The sequence below is a fragment of the Myiozetetes cayanensis genome, unplaced genomic scaffold, assembly GCF_022539395.1.
Source record: "Myiozetetes cayanensis isolate MyiCay16 unplaced genomic scaffold, myiCay2020 scf1, whole genome shotgun sequence".
NCBI lineage: Eukaryota > Metazoa > Chordata > Aves > Passeriformes > Tyrannidae > Myiozetetes > Myiozetetes cayanensis.
Window position 1 is genome coordinate 45,917,505 of NW_026086604.1, and position 14,775 is coordinate 45,932,279.

The 14,775-nt window shown below is 39.6% G+C and overlaps 1 protein-coding gene across 2 annotated transcripts; it reads right to left on the reverse strand.

The window, feature by feature from the left end:
* Window positions 1–2,248: 2,248 nt before the first annotated feature.
* Window positions 2,249–14,137, reverse strand: RIOK3 (RIO kinase 3). Of its 2 annotated transcripts, none has more exons than XM_050318148.1 (13): window positions 13,976–14,137; window positions 13,047–13,168; window positions 12,055–12,200; window positions 11,821–11,925; window positions 11,179–11,288; window positions 10,333–10,476; window positions 9,329–9,456; window positions 8,197–8,385; window positions 7,571–7,730; window positions 6,496–6,576; window positions 5,861–5,950; window positions 5,396–5,503; window positions 2,249–3,849 (listed from the first exon to the last, which is right to left on the reverse strand). In XM_050318148.1, the coding sequence occupies exons 1-13, from the start codon at window positions 14,042–14,044 to the stop codon at window positions 3,748–3,750; spliced, it is 1,554 nt and encodes a 517-aa protein (XP_050174105.1). In that variant the 5' UTR covers window positions 14,045–14,137; the 3' UTR covers window positions 2,249–3,747. The 2 variants fall into 2 exon arrangements, with proteins under 2 accessions (XP_050174105.1, XP_050174112.1); XM_050318155.1 differs by having other exon boundaries at window positions 8,197–8,382; window positions 13,976–14,136.
* Window positions 14,138–14,775: the final 638 nt, after the last annotated feature.

Genomic DNA, 14,775 nt, shown 5'->3' on the forward strand with positions numbered 1-14,775 from the left:
GCTGCAAAGCTCGGAGAGGCTGGGATGTGTCGAACATCAACATCTGAAAGGTACCGATGAGCTTAACAAGTGAAAGCAGGAACCTGAGAAGTTGCAAAAACTCCTTCATAAAAGGTGTGAATGCTGGCCAGGAGGCAGCTAAGGAACACGCGGAAGGAGCACGGCGCTACAGGATTGTACACAATGCAAATATTTACAGGTGCGAATATGAGAGGAGTTAAAAAATTTTGAGTTAGCTCTGACTTCAACCAGTGCCACTTATCAGGGCACCCCTCTAGCTGGGAGGACTTATTCCGCTTTTTAAAGCAAAGGTAGTGGACTTTAAAATAGTAAGTAAGCAAACAAAAGCACTTTGCCTTTCCAAACCAAAACAGCATCGAGGAGGCCGCGGTAAATGCGGTGCTTTTGGCCCACTCTTTTACAGTACTTAAAAAAAAAAAAAAAAACAACAAACCAACCAACCAACCAACCAAGCAAAACACATCAAAAAAACCCCCACAACCCAAAAGTTTTAGGTGTGGGAAAAAAAGGAACCAGCTACTTCAGAGCTCTGCCTTAATTTGTCCATGCATACTGCATCATCACTGAGAAGCAGTCACAATTGATCCTACTCTTGGGCAGGAAACTGCTTTTCAGTGGCTTGTTGTAAAATAGTTCAGAAAAGGAAATTATACTCTGAAAATAGCCCTTGGTTTAGGAACAATATTAATAAATCATTATTAAGTTAAAGTCTGGCTTGGTCCTCAGCATTTATTCTTACATTTTAGTCTTGAGAGTAAACTAGCAATGAGATTTTTTTTGGTTGATGCACTGGCTAATGTCTTAGTTCACTAGTTGTAAACCCTACAGTGTGATTCAGAAATTTTGAGAGAATATGAATTATATATTTGCTTATTGGTTAAGAAAGGGAAATTTTTAAAAGGGGGAAGACTGAGATTATATCAATTGAAAAATTATCAGATTAAAACAGAGTAGCACAGCTTAGTACAGGAGAAATAGAAGTTTAAATACCAGATACTAAGATAGTACCATACAAACAAATGCTGGCTGACTTGTGACCCAGTTAGTGCATCTGCAATAATTTCACATCAGACTAGAGATACTGAAGTCACAAATAGGAATTACAGCAAGCTGTTTGTTCTGCAGAATCCTCCTGCATCATCAAACAATTCTATGCTAACTGGAGAGGACAAGTATTTCCAAAGCATTTAAAGTACCTAAAAGTTTATAATTTTTTTACAAAATAAAATTAATTTCATGTTAGCCAGAAATTTAGTTAATCCAAGGTAAAATTTTAAAAAATTCTACTGACATTTCACCTTCTTCTACTTCTCTAAAGAACAGCATGCACTTCCTATAATTGCAGTACAAACAGAGCTATCCCGTGGGTGAAATCAGCAGACAAGTAAATAAACACACAACTTGAAACTCTTGTGGTAGAAGTAAATCTAATGGCAAATTCCAGAACTAAGATCCTATTTGCTTAATAATAATAATAAAAATAATCCTGGAACCTTTTATTTCAAAGGAGTCCAGGAAAATGCTTGTTTTAGCAAATTCTTGTTTTCAACTACTTAAAAACATACCAAGGTGTATTAAAATCTCAAAGCAAATTCCTGAGCCAGTTTTACTGCTAGAAGTAAATATATATATGATATAAAATATATAATATAGAATACAGAATATGATTGGGCCCAATAGCTTTAAATTAGACTTAAAAACAATTGCTTCATTTATTTGGGGGAGGAGTGTGATTTGTTTTTTGGGTTTTTTTAAACCTGTGCTAGCCAAATTTTAGAAAATTAAAAATTATAGTAACAACTGTGGGTTCAGTCCAAGCACAGTGATACAGGCATTGCCCATTTCAAGCGGCAAACAGGCAAAAAACCACCCTCCCTTCATTTTCTTTTATCTCTGCTCTCTCTTCCTCTCACCTGATGCAAGTATCCGTAGATATCAGCATCTTTACTAGACAAGAACATTTTAAGGTATTAGCAACCATTTGAGATTTTTTTTTTCCCCTCTAAGAAATGTTAAGAGTATTAAAGCTAGTTATAAGCCTGGAATAGGATTACGCTTTTCTTTTTAAAAGCCTTCTCCTGTGAAAGAGATCTGCTTATATTTGACAACAGAAGCTTGAAGGGTTCTGAAGGGGACCCTGAAGGGGTCAGCTAACAGCAGCACCTAGTCTGTTCTTTCCCTAATACCATTATTTTGGGAAACTTTCATTGAGAAATTTGGAACAGACTTAAGTATCCAAAAGGTAAAAGTTCCTTTATTTCAAAAGTAAGGGGTAACTGCAAGACAATTACCTGATTTAGGAAAGGGAAGAGTGCTGGGATGAAACTGGCAAAACCATCAACGTTGTTTACTGTTCATGTAGTACCCACCCAAACAGTAATTTTTGTATTGTTACAAAGAATTAGTGAGTTCCTACCCTAAGACTGCTCCAGTGAAACACTGAGGATCAGTGAAGGCCTGTATGATGCAAAGAACTATGCAAGAATACCACCATAAGATCTTAAGATTTTACTTCATCACCAGTTTTTCAACAAAGAGATAAAAAAAGTCACTTTCACAGCACACTGTGAGAATGTCACATGTAGCATCACTATATTCTGCTTGATAAAGAGCAGCAATCAGAAACAGCAATCTGTTAAAAAGAAGTTGATTAGAATTCCTTACTTCCAAACCATCCCACTACATCAGTTCATCTTTAAATGTGTTGTTTTTAGAGAAACATTGCTAGATTTTTAGAACTTGGTAAAAAATAAAAAAGTCTGACATTAAGAATAAAAGCATGAAATAGACTGTGGAAACTAAATATTTCTAAGTGAAGCTTTTTTGCTTACAGGTGCAAAAAGAATACTCAGATTTGTCTATGATTACCTTCAGGGCCAGCACATTTGATGCTCTAAACATTCTAGGCAGAGACAGGATTATTACAGAGTTCTATTTTTGATTTGCACCGAGTTCTTGGAACCATTTGGATATTAAGAGTGAAGCTAACTGAACTTACTCTTTGCACCTTGGACGCAGCCCTCAGGATTTCCTGGCATGTCACCAAGGAAGTCCTCTGCAGGTTGAATTCATATCTGTTTCTCATCTAATACCCAAGTGTATTTACAGAGATACTTATAGCCACATTCCATGTACTTCAAATGAAAAGGTCCAGACTTTTGCATCTATAAATACATTAGTTTGTTAAATTAACATTTTCATATGATTGCAGTGCGTAGTTTGACTTTTCATTTTGCCCTCGGTGGAAAGGGATGAAAGGTTCACTGACATTGTGTCCATAGATATTTTTTAATTAGTTTTTCAAGCTGCAATAGGAAAAAAAGAGAGGGGCTCTTCTCGTGTGCTTTCCCATTAAATACTTTGGATGATATAGATGATTTTTTAATTTTTTTTTTTTTTTTAAACATGTATAAGCTCTGAATCATGCAAAATATGACCACCTGAGCTACATTAGTCTAATGTAACTGGGCAATTGGTGAAGCTGTCAGACTGTCCAAAGTGCTAGTGATAGTCCATTCTTACAGTGCCAGCCTGATGTGTGGGACAAGTTAAAAAAAAAGCAAACCACTGAGGCATCACCATACGCTCGTTGTGTTTTCCATTTTGGTATTCCCAGCCAACCACTCTCTCTTGACACCAGTAGTTGACATTTACCACTGCACCAACATAGTTAGAAGCAGTAAATTTGTGTTTTGTTTTGTTTTGTTAGCAGCTATACACTCAGTGCTATTCATCATATATAGGTGGGTCTCCATCACTTGAAAACGTTGACAGTTTCTTTCCATGATTCTGCACATGATCTTCATTCATCTTCTCCAAAGCTTCAATCTGGAGAGACAAAATAACAACCGGCTGAAATCATAAAACCACACCTCCACCAGAATGCTGCTAAACAGTGTTTAAAAAGTAGATCACAGAGCAGGTATATACAGTGTTAATATTTCAGTGATACAGTTACATGTACAGAGGGACATATTTTGGAAGCACAGTTTGAAACATCTGTTCTCAACAAGTTACTAAAATGACTAGCACTCCATTAGAGTTTCAAGGTAGGTAACTGAAATGTACCAGTTGCAGGGAGGACTGCATGATTCTTAGGTCTTCAGCTGTATTTCTCTTTGAGGTATAGAAATGTCCCTTTCTCCAACTCTGAAAACCTCCACTGTAACTCATCCAATCCATCAGCATGAGAGAAATTCCAAGTAATACTAATGTTACAAATCCACTGCAGTAACTCTTAACAGTGAAAACTGAAGACAGATATACTTCAGTGTTTTGTGCAATCAAAGTAACACAGTACAGTAGCTTATTTTGGTCTTCTGATTGTTAAGTTTGGATTGCTTCCCCTTCTACTCCAGGGGAGATAATTTTGACTTTAGCCCCTAGTAACAGAAGTCTGAAGTTTAAGGATGAGCTGCTCAAATTCACCTCTACGTAAGCAGCAATGATAAGTCTTTCCCATAAAACTTACAAGCACTAAAGGTGACATAAAACAAGAAAAACACTACACCCTACCGGGCAGTGCTCACACCACAGTCAGTCAGGGAAGTGTTTTTGCTCGATTACCTGATATGTAATGATCATGGAACTGTGACGCCATGTTCCCTTTATCTCTAGCTTACTCTGAGGACCTTCCCCAGGAGTTACCTGGTTTCAAGCTGCCACCTACTCCATGCTGGACTAGCATAAACCTACACTGTCATGAGTAATTAGGTGGAGTAGAATTGCCATGTCACCCTAACTTCGATTAGTAAATATTGACTGTTTGACAACTTGTTTATTCAATGTCTGATATCAGGATGTATGCCTTGAGGAGTTACAAACAAAGGTTGAAAATTAAAAGGCGACAGTGACCAAAGATTCCTACATCCATATTTACATGATAGCATGATTTTAGGCTTGAAAATTGAAAACACTAGCCTAAGCTTTAAATTCTAATAAATTAATGCTAATAAATTCTAATAACATCTAAACCATAAAAATAAGCAGTAGAACAATTATTATTTTGAACCCAGCTTTCCTTTCTCTGCACAACCTTTAATGTATGTAAGGAAAGACAACAATGCTAGCTTTTAAACTAAAACCAGATCACTAGATTTGCCTTAATCCTGAAAGAAGCAACTAAATGCAACATGAAGCCTTTTACACTTGGGAGCAGGGGGATCAGGAAAGGGGGTGGAGAGGCCTATCGGTATGAGTTTCTGTAAACATTTGTACTAGGTTGAAATACTCAAGTTTTTAAAAAGAGATGCAGAATGACTGCTGAAATTTTATTCACATAAACCAATCACGCAAACTAAATGTGGAAAGTTAAGGTATTACAATAGCTACTATAGCTAACCAAATTAAAACTGTTAGACAGAGAAAGCTATACCTCTGCTTGGAAGTCTACTTCATTGTCAGCTGTAATACTTAAACCTGAGACAGCGTTGAAGAGTTCACGCTCATTAAGTGCTTCTGCCACACCTCCTTTCTGGAAGAACTAGTCAACATAAAAAGCACACATTAAAACACTTTACTACACAGGACAAAATATTCCTTTTTCTTCCCCAAGTTACAATATTTAGTCAAAATTACATTTTTTCTTTTATTGACCCACAGATAAAAATAACTGAAATAAGTTTTAAGTTCTGGTGGTATCATTTTACTCTTCCACGCTTTTTTCCCTTTCAGAGAAGAACACCATCAGCATGGATAATATGCGGCAGTAATCTTGTATACATGTGGTGGTGATCATTTTTTACTGAGTTGATTGGTTGATTTTCAATTAGCTCTGAGTTGATTTTTATCTTGGAAAACATTCAGCAGAACAGAAGATTGTCAGACAAAGAGGTCCTACCTGTGCAACATTCCTACAGTCTCTGAACAAAAACTCAAGTCCGTGAGGATGGGTTGGCTCTACAGACTGACTGACATCAATGAGCCAGACCTGTAGTCACAAGAGAAATAACAATTCACTTTGTATTAAAATTTCACGTTGAAGAGAGTGTCCAAAGGAGGGCAATGAAGATGGTAAAGGGCCTTGAGGGGAAGCCGTATGAGGAGCAGCTGAGGTCACTTGGTCTGTTCAGGCTGGAGGAGACTGAGGGGAGACCTCATTGCAGTTACAACTTCCTCATGAGGGGAAGAGGAGGGGCAGGCACTGATCTCTTCTCTGTGGTGAGCAGTGACAGGGCCCAAGGCAATGGCCTGAAGTTGTGTCAGGGGAGGTTTAGATTGGATATTAGGAAAAGGTTCTTCACCCAGAGGGTGGTTGAGCACTGGAACAGGCTCCCCCGGGAAGTGGTCACAGCACCAACCCTGAGGGAGTTCAGGAAGCATTTGGATGATACTCTCAGGCCCATGGTGTGACTCTTGGGGATGGTCCTGTGCAGAGCTAGGAGCTGGACTCCATGATCCTTGTGAGTCCCTTCCAGCTCAGCATATTCTGTGATTCTGTGAAACCTTTCCTCCCCACATTAAGAACAAACTCACCTTCCCATCATGCCAAAGCATGTTGTATTCACTCAGATCTGCATGGACCAGGTTGCACTCCTTATACAACTGCTGCATCATCTGCAAGGAACCAAATTAATGAAAGAAGTATGCTATACTCCACATAAATATTGCTTGCATGACGATAAAATAAACAAACAAACAAAACGACTTTCTCCAACACACTGACCTAATTTGCATAATTTTTACCCTAGTCTTCAATAAATTTCCACACATGCAATCGCAGTTTTGGTACTTTGCCAGCAAACTAAGCTTTTATCACTGAACTTAGCTTTGGCAAGTCTGAAGAATGAGTCTGGTAAACTCAGGTCAGCTCTGCCAACCAGTCCAAGTGCACGAGAGAGATAAACACGTTCTCTAAATATACATGTCATTTTCACTTCTATCACAGAGCAAAGAAGTCTCAGAGTTGTACATGCTGAATTCTAAACAGCATACATATTCATTTAAAAGATGGTTGTGTTGCTCACTGGTCTCACAATTTGAGGCCTAGACCATTCCTGTTACCAACATGAGAGGGTGGTTGGCTGGTTCAGTTTTTTAATTTCTGTAATGTAACAGTGAATAGACAGTTAGCAGGTACATGCTTGAACCAATTACAGCAGAAAACAGAAAAATCCACTGTGCAATATTCCAACTCATTCTTTGATTTCTAGGTTTGTTGAAGAGGGGGATGGGAAGGGTGCGATCACTGGAAAGTGTTTAAGCCTTGTAAATTAAGTGTTTGGTAAGCCCAGAAAGACTTCAGAGAATTTTATAAACCACATGCTGCTTCTATCAAAGGACTACTTGCTGATAATTCCTCTACTGCTAAGTATCTGGCATCAAGTCCCAGCACTCAGATTAAGATTAAATTTAAATATTTTTTTTAGTGGATAATTTTTTTATTTATTCTAAGTCACACATTAAACAGCAGCAAAATAAGACTTTGGACTTCATATCTTGAAAGTGAGGCAAGCATCCTGAAAAGTAAATAAATGATGATTTGCCCTTAATTTATTCTCCTAAAAGAAAACACAACCCAGAACTGGAGGAGAAATCAGCATTGTCTTACATTGAGAGTCTGATAGTAGGCCTTTTTCATGTCTTCACTACTGAGTGTTACATCCTTTAGTTTAGGAGCTGGGATTTGATCCTTGCCAATGAAAGACATAACCAAGACGTGTTTCTTAAGGATAACCACTTGAGGACAAGGAATTCCCGCATTTTGCATTCTGAGGATCAGAAAATAGATACTGATTAAGAAAAACAAAAGCCCCCAAACCACATAATCCTAGTTCCTGCTTGCTCAATTCCAATCTGAGAGAGCATGTGAGAAACTTGATCCAGAGTAAAAAAAGTCTTTGAAATAGAGAAAAATTGAAAATTGAATAAATATATTTATTTCACATGGGAAAATTCAGATCCTAAAGTAATAAGTGAGCCTAAGAATGCTCACTGAACACCAATCACTTTTACAACAAGAGCCTGCTAACTTCACGGGCTTGTAAATTCTGCTGCCAAATCACTGAAGATGCTGACAACTCATTAAACTGTAAGAAACCAGAGGCTTTTCCAATCTGTGGCACTTTGTATATTATTTTGACCTAAAAAACAAATTTAAACTTCTACCCAGACAGAGTGTATCTTCCTTACACAGAGAAGGCATTTGACAAGTACACTTGATTTTCTTTTCTTTACCTTGTTAAGTTATGCATTTCTTTCTCAGCCCACATACGAATAATCTTTCGTGGATTCAATTTACTGAAGCGGTCTTTAAATCTGTAGTCATCCTTGATGTATTTGTCACGGTTCTTGAATTCATTAAGGGTTGTTTTAAACACTTTGATGGCACATTCCGGAGGAATAACTTTATCTTCAGTTGCACTTCTCGTGGAAAAAGTCAAATATATAACAAAGTTAACTATTCGCATCTTTACAGACAAATGCACGCTTTTGGGGTTTTTTATATAATACAAGATACAGCGATTTTTAATGTAAGAGAAGGTCTGACTTCCTATCAAATGTAGAAGCCAACTCAAGTTTATAACAATTCTATGATTAAACGTGCATATGAATGTTTGGGTTTTGGCATTTTGATTATATGTTGCTTATCAAACAGGTTACATCTCCCAGTTTGGTATTATTTTTCCTTAAATGTCATAGCTAATAACAGCCCTGTTAATGGATGTACTTGCTACAAGAACTTACAGGTGAAAACAGTCTTCCCTTAGAACAATAATAGTAGCACCACAGTATTTTGTAAAGCACCACAAAGATATATGCACTATAGTCACTACTAACTTAATATAATCCTTCCAGTGTGGCAGTTTTTACAACTGGACTCTTACATGACTCCCAAAGTGAACAGCATCCCAACACTATGCTCAAGGTAACCCTAAAAGTAACAAACACCACCTCCACTGAGCTGCACAAATGGAGCTGACCATACAGTGATCTGTATAGAAAGACAATCTTCAGGGAGCCTAATATCATCATGACAGTTCTATAAGCCTGCTGCACGTTGGTGGAAAGAGTTCCGCAAAAATCTCAAGACTTCTTTTTATAAAAGAAGTACATCTTTTTCTACAGAAAGGCAGGTGGATTTGTCCCTGTTCATTAAACAGACTCCAAGGAGGAAAGTGGGTGTTTTTTTACTTCACAGTTGGTACCATTTGGTTTTTAGATTTTATTACTATCTGCGTACACATGAATACAAACTTTAAAGGCTTGGAAATAAAAAACATGCAGCTGTTCAAATATTTCTGTGGTTTCTGCTTTTTATATCAACTCTGGTACTTAAAGCTACCATCAGTAACAACAACATACTTACTTTCCTCCATAGGCATGAAAAACAACAGATTCTTTTCCTGTGCTGATGCAGCCTGTGATGGTCTCCAGCATCCCAGCGTTGACCATCTTGTACAGAAGTAAACGAGTTTTGGGATCCACTGCTTTCTCCTACAGGCAAGAAATGAATTCTCAATTCAGTAAAATAATTCTTTGCTTTACAGCGAATTTAGAACATTTATATGCCACAAGATTTCAACTATGTGGAACGAATAATGTAATAATAAAATTATCTCAACTGAAAAAGAGGAAAAAATAAATAAACTGAAACAAACAGATGAAGCAAAATCAGTCTGCTCCAGGACTGTCATTTTAGGATTTAATACTCTCAGATTCCTTATCAGCTGTGTAACACATTTAGTATTTTACCAATTCCACACAGACTCAACAGCACTTTCTACGGTGTTTTCAAGAAGTCTCTACAAATCATGATTCAAAATATCCTAACTATTATATTTCTTTGATACCAGTAATAATAAAGCAAAGCAAAACACTCAAATTTGAAGAAGTCCACAGCAGGAGTCACCAGAGGTCCTACTCTAAAATCACCCATAAAGCCTATAAACTGACTTTCTAAATTATTAAGTCAGTTTAGTTGGTCACCTCATCTTCCTGCAACTTGCTATGAAGACAGATATTTGGAGCCACAGGGTTGAACTGCAGAGGATTAGTCCTCTGGATAGTTTCTATAAATAACTTCCAGACAGTTTATTCATTGTAGCTGATTAAGTTTAGGCAAGTTTAGAAAGACAAAGAGGGAAAAAAATGGAAGGTGCTTGCTCTTACGTTGATATGGCTCTCACAGTAATGCAGCTCAAGTAAAAACAGCCTTTTTCTAGTACCAGCTGGCTGATACCATCTCCTTCAGCAATGTTAGTATTACTTAACTGTTTTACTAAAAATGGAATGCTTCAAGAAGTTACCAAAGCAGCGTTCAGCTATTACACAAGATAAAAAGTATAGAGAGAGAATTTATTTAAAACATACTGCAGTGGAGTGTTCCTTCTTTTCATGGAGCCTTGCACTTCGACGTTCCTCAGAGTATGCATGTTGCTTTAAGGCATTGAAGACTTGATTTGATAGCTTTAGGTCCATTCCAATTCCATCCCCAACTTGGAATTCAGGTGCAAACTACAAGTAGAAATAATAGAAATTTAAGCTTTGTTACTAGCAGACACCAAGAGTTGGCACAAACAGAAATTTCTCATTCTGATTTGGAAATACCCCAGGTAGATGAGGACCTATCTGAAACCCACTTTGTATAATGTTGTCACTATGTTAAAAAACTTATTGCTTTAAACTCAGAACTCAAAGTCTGCTCAAATAGATATGAGATTACCTAACATCCTGCAAAAATAGCACTTGCAGCATTTCCTTATTTGTATAAGTTGCACCACTTACCTTAAAGAAAATGGAAGGCATGTACTATATAGATAAACAGACTGAAAAGCTGTAAGTCAAATAATTAACTGAAAATAAGTTACTTGGCTCATCAGACAAAATTAATAAAAAAAAGAGGTTACACAATAGCTATGCCTTTCAAAAGTAGCTTCAGTGTTTTATTTGCCTGTGTACCAAACTTGCTGATAGTTTTGTTTTGCAGGAACAGTTCTGTGCAAATTTTTGAATCATGGTCAATAACAAACTATTATTAAACAGAAAACCCGCACAACTCAAACTGCCGATATGAAACCAAACACTACATTCTTTGATTTGATGGGAAAAAAAATGTCACCCTATCCAGAAGCACAGATGGCCAAGCATTAGTTCTCTGGTTGAATTGCAGCATTCCAGTTTAATATGCAAAATAAATTTCCCTAAATTTTCACTTACATTTTCCATGCGAGCAGTGTTCTTTCTTCCGCATACCACTTCATCATGTTTAGTAGTAATATCTTTTCCTTTTCCTATGAAACCCCTTCTCGGTGTGGTAGTAGGTTTATCTGCCAGCAGTGAGAAAAATAAATCAAACTTTACACCTAAACAAACATAATTTATGCTCACAAAAGTCCCACAATGTCCACAAATGTAATATAATTTCAGATTACTTCAATTGTATGATCGTAGTGAAGTCTTCTCTTATCCTAAGCATGACAGCTTCTTTTGCTATGTTATGACTTACTTCTATGTCTTTTCTGGGGTGTCAGACACATTTTTGGCATATTAAGACAGGAATATTCAATGTCATGGGAAGATGATATTGACCCTAGCCAAATGTAGATGACAGATACGCCCATCTCAGAATACTTTCCACGTACAATAATTATTTAGCCAGATTCAGCCACTGAAGCCAGCCAATATACTGGCAGACAGAAGCCTGAAATTACCTGCCCAACCTCCTGCTGACAGCTCCCAAGGAGGTAACCTGCTTCTATGTACAACTGGTATACCTCCTTACATTCAAAGAACACTTGATTTAACTATGTCTTAGGCCTATGAACTGAAGAAATTGTATTGTTTAAAACTGCCACATACCTGCTCTGTAAGGATCATGACGGGTATCCTGCCAATCAACCTCATCCTCTGAGCTGTCACTGTCATAGGGATGCACCTTCCGATAATTTTCAAAGGATATGGAGACTTGAGAAACAAAACAAAGTAAGTATGCCAATGATTATCAGGGATTTGCTACTTCCTCACAGCTCTGCCAACTTAAACAGAGTGCCAAGAATACCTCCAAAGCAAAAAGATTTCTTCTGATAAAGGTACCTTTGCTATCTCCATTAATCTTCTTCTCTTCACGCCGAAGCTGTGCATCATATTCCCTGTCAAATTCCATCTGCAGCATCTGAGCTAGCATTAGGTCGCTAGAAGTGTCAATATTTTCTCCTGTAATAAATGGACCTTCAGCAACACTGTGTGAGATGAAAGCAGAAATTTAAAAAATTTAAACACAGTAATCTAAGCATAAACCATTGCTTTGTATTAATTCTTCACTCTATACAAAAGACTTCATGTAGAGCTGCACAGAAAGGAATGGATCTCAGCTGTCTGCCTCCCTTTTAAGTCAACACTAAATATTAATAGATCATGACTTCATTTCTCTTTACCACTTTTTTATGATGGACACGTTACCTAAATTTTTACTTGCTTACCATTCTGTAAGAAGCATTAAGCTCTATTTTTAAGGTGTCCTTCACAAAAAAAAAAAGAAATCATACAGGTGTATGTGTGCGTATACATAGTTATATGTTTTGTAAATAAAAACAAATAAAACCCCAAATAGTGCCACTTTGCTTTGCTCTGCTTCACAGGAAAGACTGCAGTAAAAATTTTTATAAGTTTAGAACTAGTAAGCTCTTGGCCCTTGTTTAGAGCTTTCAGGTAGTAGGAGGATACAGGTGATATACCTGGTAGTTCCTGAAATAACATTTTACACTGTTAAAAGGATTCTCTAAAAGGGTAGGAAAAAAAAATTTCTGAGATTTCTCTAAACATAGCTTACAGACTGGGTTAATGCACCCAGAAAATGCAAAGAAAACATCAAGAAAGAAGGAAGGGCAACAAAGAAGAGAATCTAAGGAAGATTTTTGACTGGGAAAGCCATCTTCACTGAAAAAGATCTGAAGAAGCAGAGATAGGAGGCAATAGGCAAAGCATTTGCTATATTGCTATGCACTAAGCACATTGTAAGAACACGCACAAGAGAGAGAAGATGGCAGCACAACTATGGAGATCACTAATCCAGGGCTCGAACTTACGCAACCACTTCAGGAAAAGCAGCATTTTCCTCTTCCAGCTGCAGTTCTTTTGCCAGCTGTTCACTCATTACATCAGCAAGAGAACATGACATTGATGTTGTGTTAGGGGTTCCCCATGGACACTGTAAATAAACATTTTATTCAAATCAGCAAGATTTGTAAAGTGACAACACAATAATCAGGATAATTAGCTATCGCTGGCAGCAAAATAAGCTCATGTCAATCTTGTAAGAGCTTGTCTTCTACAGATACTTAGGGAACTATGGTGTACTACTCAAAGAGTAGCTTCATAAACTCAGTAGGGAGAACTGGGGTTGAAAAGATGTTGGCAGTCACTAATGGGGGGAGGAAAAAGTCAACTTGTCAGTACTCTCTAAAGACAGGGTAAAGCCTTCCCAGAAAGTTTGCTTGCAAGTGTACACACAACCTGTGTAAAACTTTGCTTGGAATAACACAACCGTGACAGCTTATGCACAGCTTCCTCCCCCGTTTTTAGGGCCCTCAAAGGACAGCCACCATAAAACATCCCCTCAAAAACGCAGAAGCACACACATAACTTCGCTGGGGGAGGCGGCGGCTGCGAGTGACGAACCCAACCAAGCTGTGACTCACTGCCTACCGCCGTGACAACCAGGCTCGCTTAGCTCCAACTCCCTGCTCGCCAGCAGAGCTTGGAGAGAAGCAAAGGCATTTATCAGGCTGCCACAGCAGCCCTGTCCAGCAAGTAGATAACTGCCCGTAGCAGCAAGAGCGCCATTCCCCGTCCATCGCTGCTCCGGGTGGCTCTGCCGAGTGACCGCGACCCTGGCGGAGCTGCCACTGCCCCGCAGCGCCCTCTCCACGGCCTCAGTTCTCCTCCTCCACCTCCCCGGAGCCCGGACAGCGGCGGCCGCCCCTCTGCGGCCCCGGGCTGCCGGCACAGCGCTCACCTTGCTCTGCCAGGCGGGGCCCGAACCGGCGTCGGGGGGGGCGGCGGCGGCGACTCCCACCGAGTCCATGGGACAACACGCAGGGGCGGGCGGGGAGCGGCAGGAGCGAGGTCTCTCTTCAGGGCAGCGACGCTCCGACTGCGAAACCTTCCGGGTCCTGCCCGGTCCTCCCCGGCCGTCACGGGCCGTCAGGCGGCCCATTGGCCGCCGGTTTGGGCATCGCCCGCCTTTCCGGTGATGTCAGCGGGGCGGCCGCGGGGCCCCGGAGAAGCCCTCGGTACGGCCGGGCCGCGGCTGCGGCGCCTCGGTCCGCCAGGCGGCCCCGGGGGCCGGGGCCGGGGCCGGGCCCGGGGCCGGGCTGGTGGCAAAGCGAACGGGGGGGAATTAAATAGCTGGCGTTTGTTTTTATCTCAGGAAGTAACCGAGGGAACCGTGGAAAAAAAACCACAAACCAAACCATACCATGAGCGAACAGCAAAACAAATGGACGAAATGGAGTCCAGAAAAGGGCAACGAAGCTGGTGAAGGGTCTGGAGCACAAGTCCTATGAGGAGTGGCTGAGGGAGCTGGGATTGTTTAGCCTGGAGGAGGCTCAGGGGAGACCTTATTTGGGAGACCTACATCTAAGTGATGTAGGTATCTATCCTACATCATATACTACGTATCCCCTCTCCATCAGGGGAGACCTACATCTACCTGAAAGGAGATTGTAGCCGGATGGGAGTCGGCCTCTTCTCCCAGGCAGCAAGTGACAGGACAAGAGGACATAGTCTTAAGCTGCACCAGGGAGACCTGGGTTG

Bases quoted from the DNA above. Each gene is read 5' to 3' on its own strand.
- RIOK3 (XM_050318148.1), bottom strand. From the start codon at position 14,044: ATGGACTCGGTGGGAGTCGCCGCCGCCGCCCCCCCCGACGCCGGTTCG. The intron at 9,457-10,332 runs GTATGTTTTAAA...TCTTGCCTGTAG, and splicing joins AGAAGGAACACTCCACTGCA to GAGAAAGCAGTGGATCCCAA. The intron at 7,731-8,196 runs GTAAAGAAAAGA...TCTGATCCTCAG, and splicing joins GAAATGCATAACTTAACAAG to AATGCAAAATGCGGGAATTC.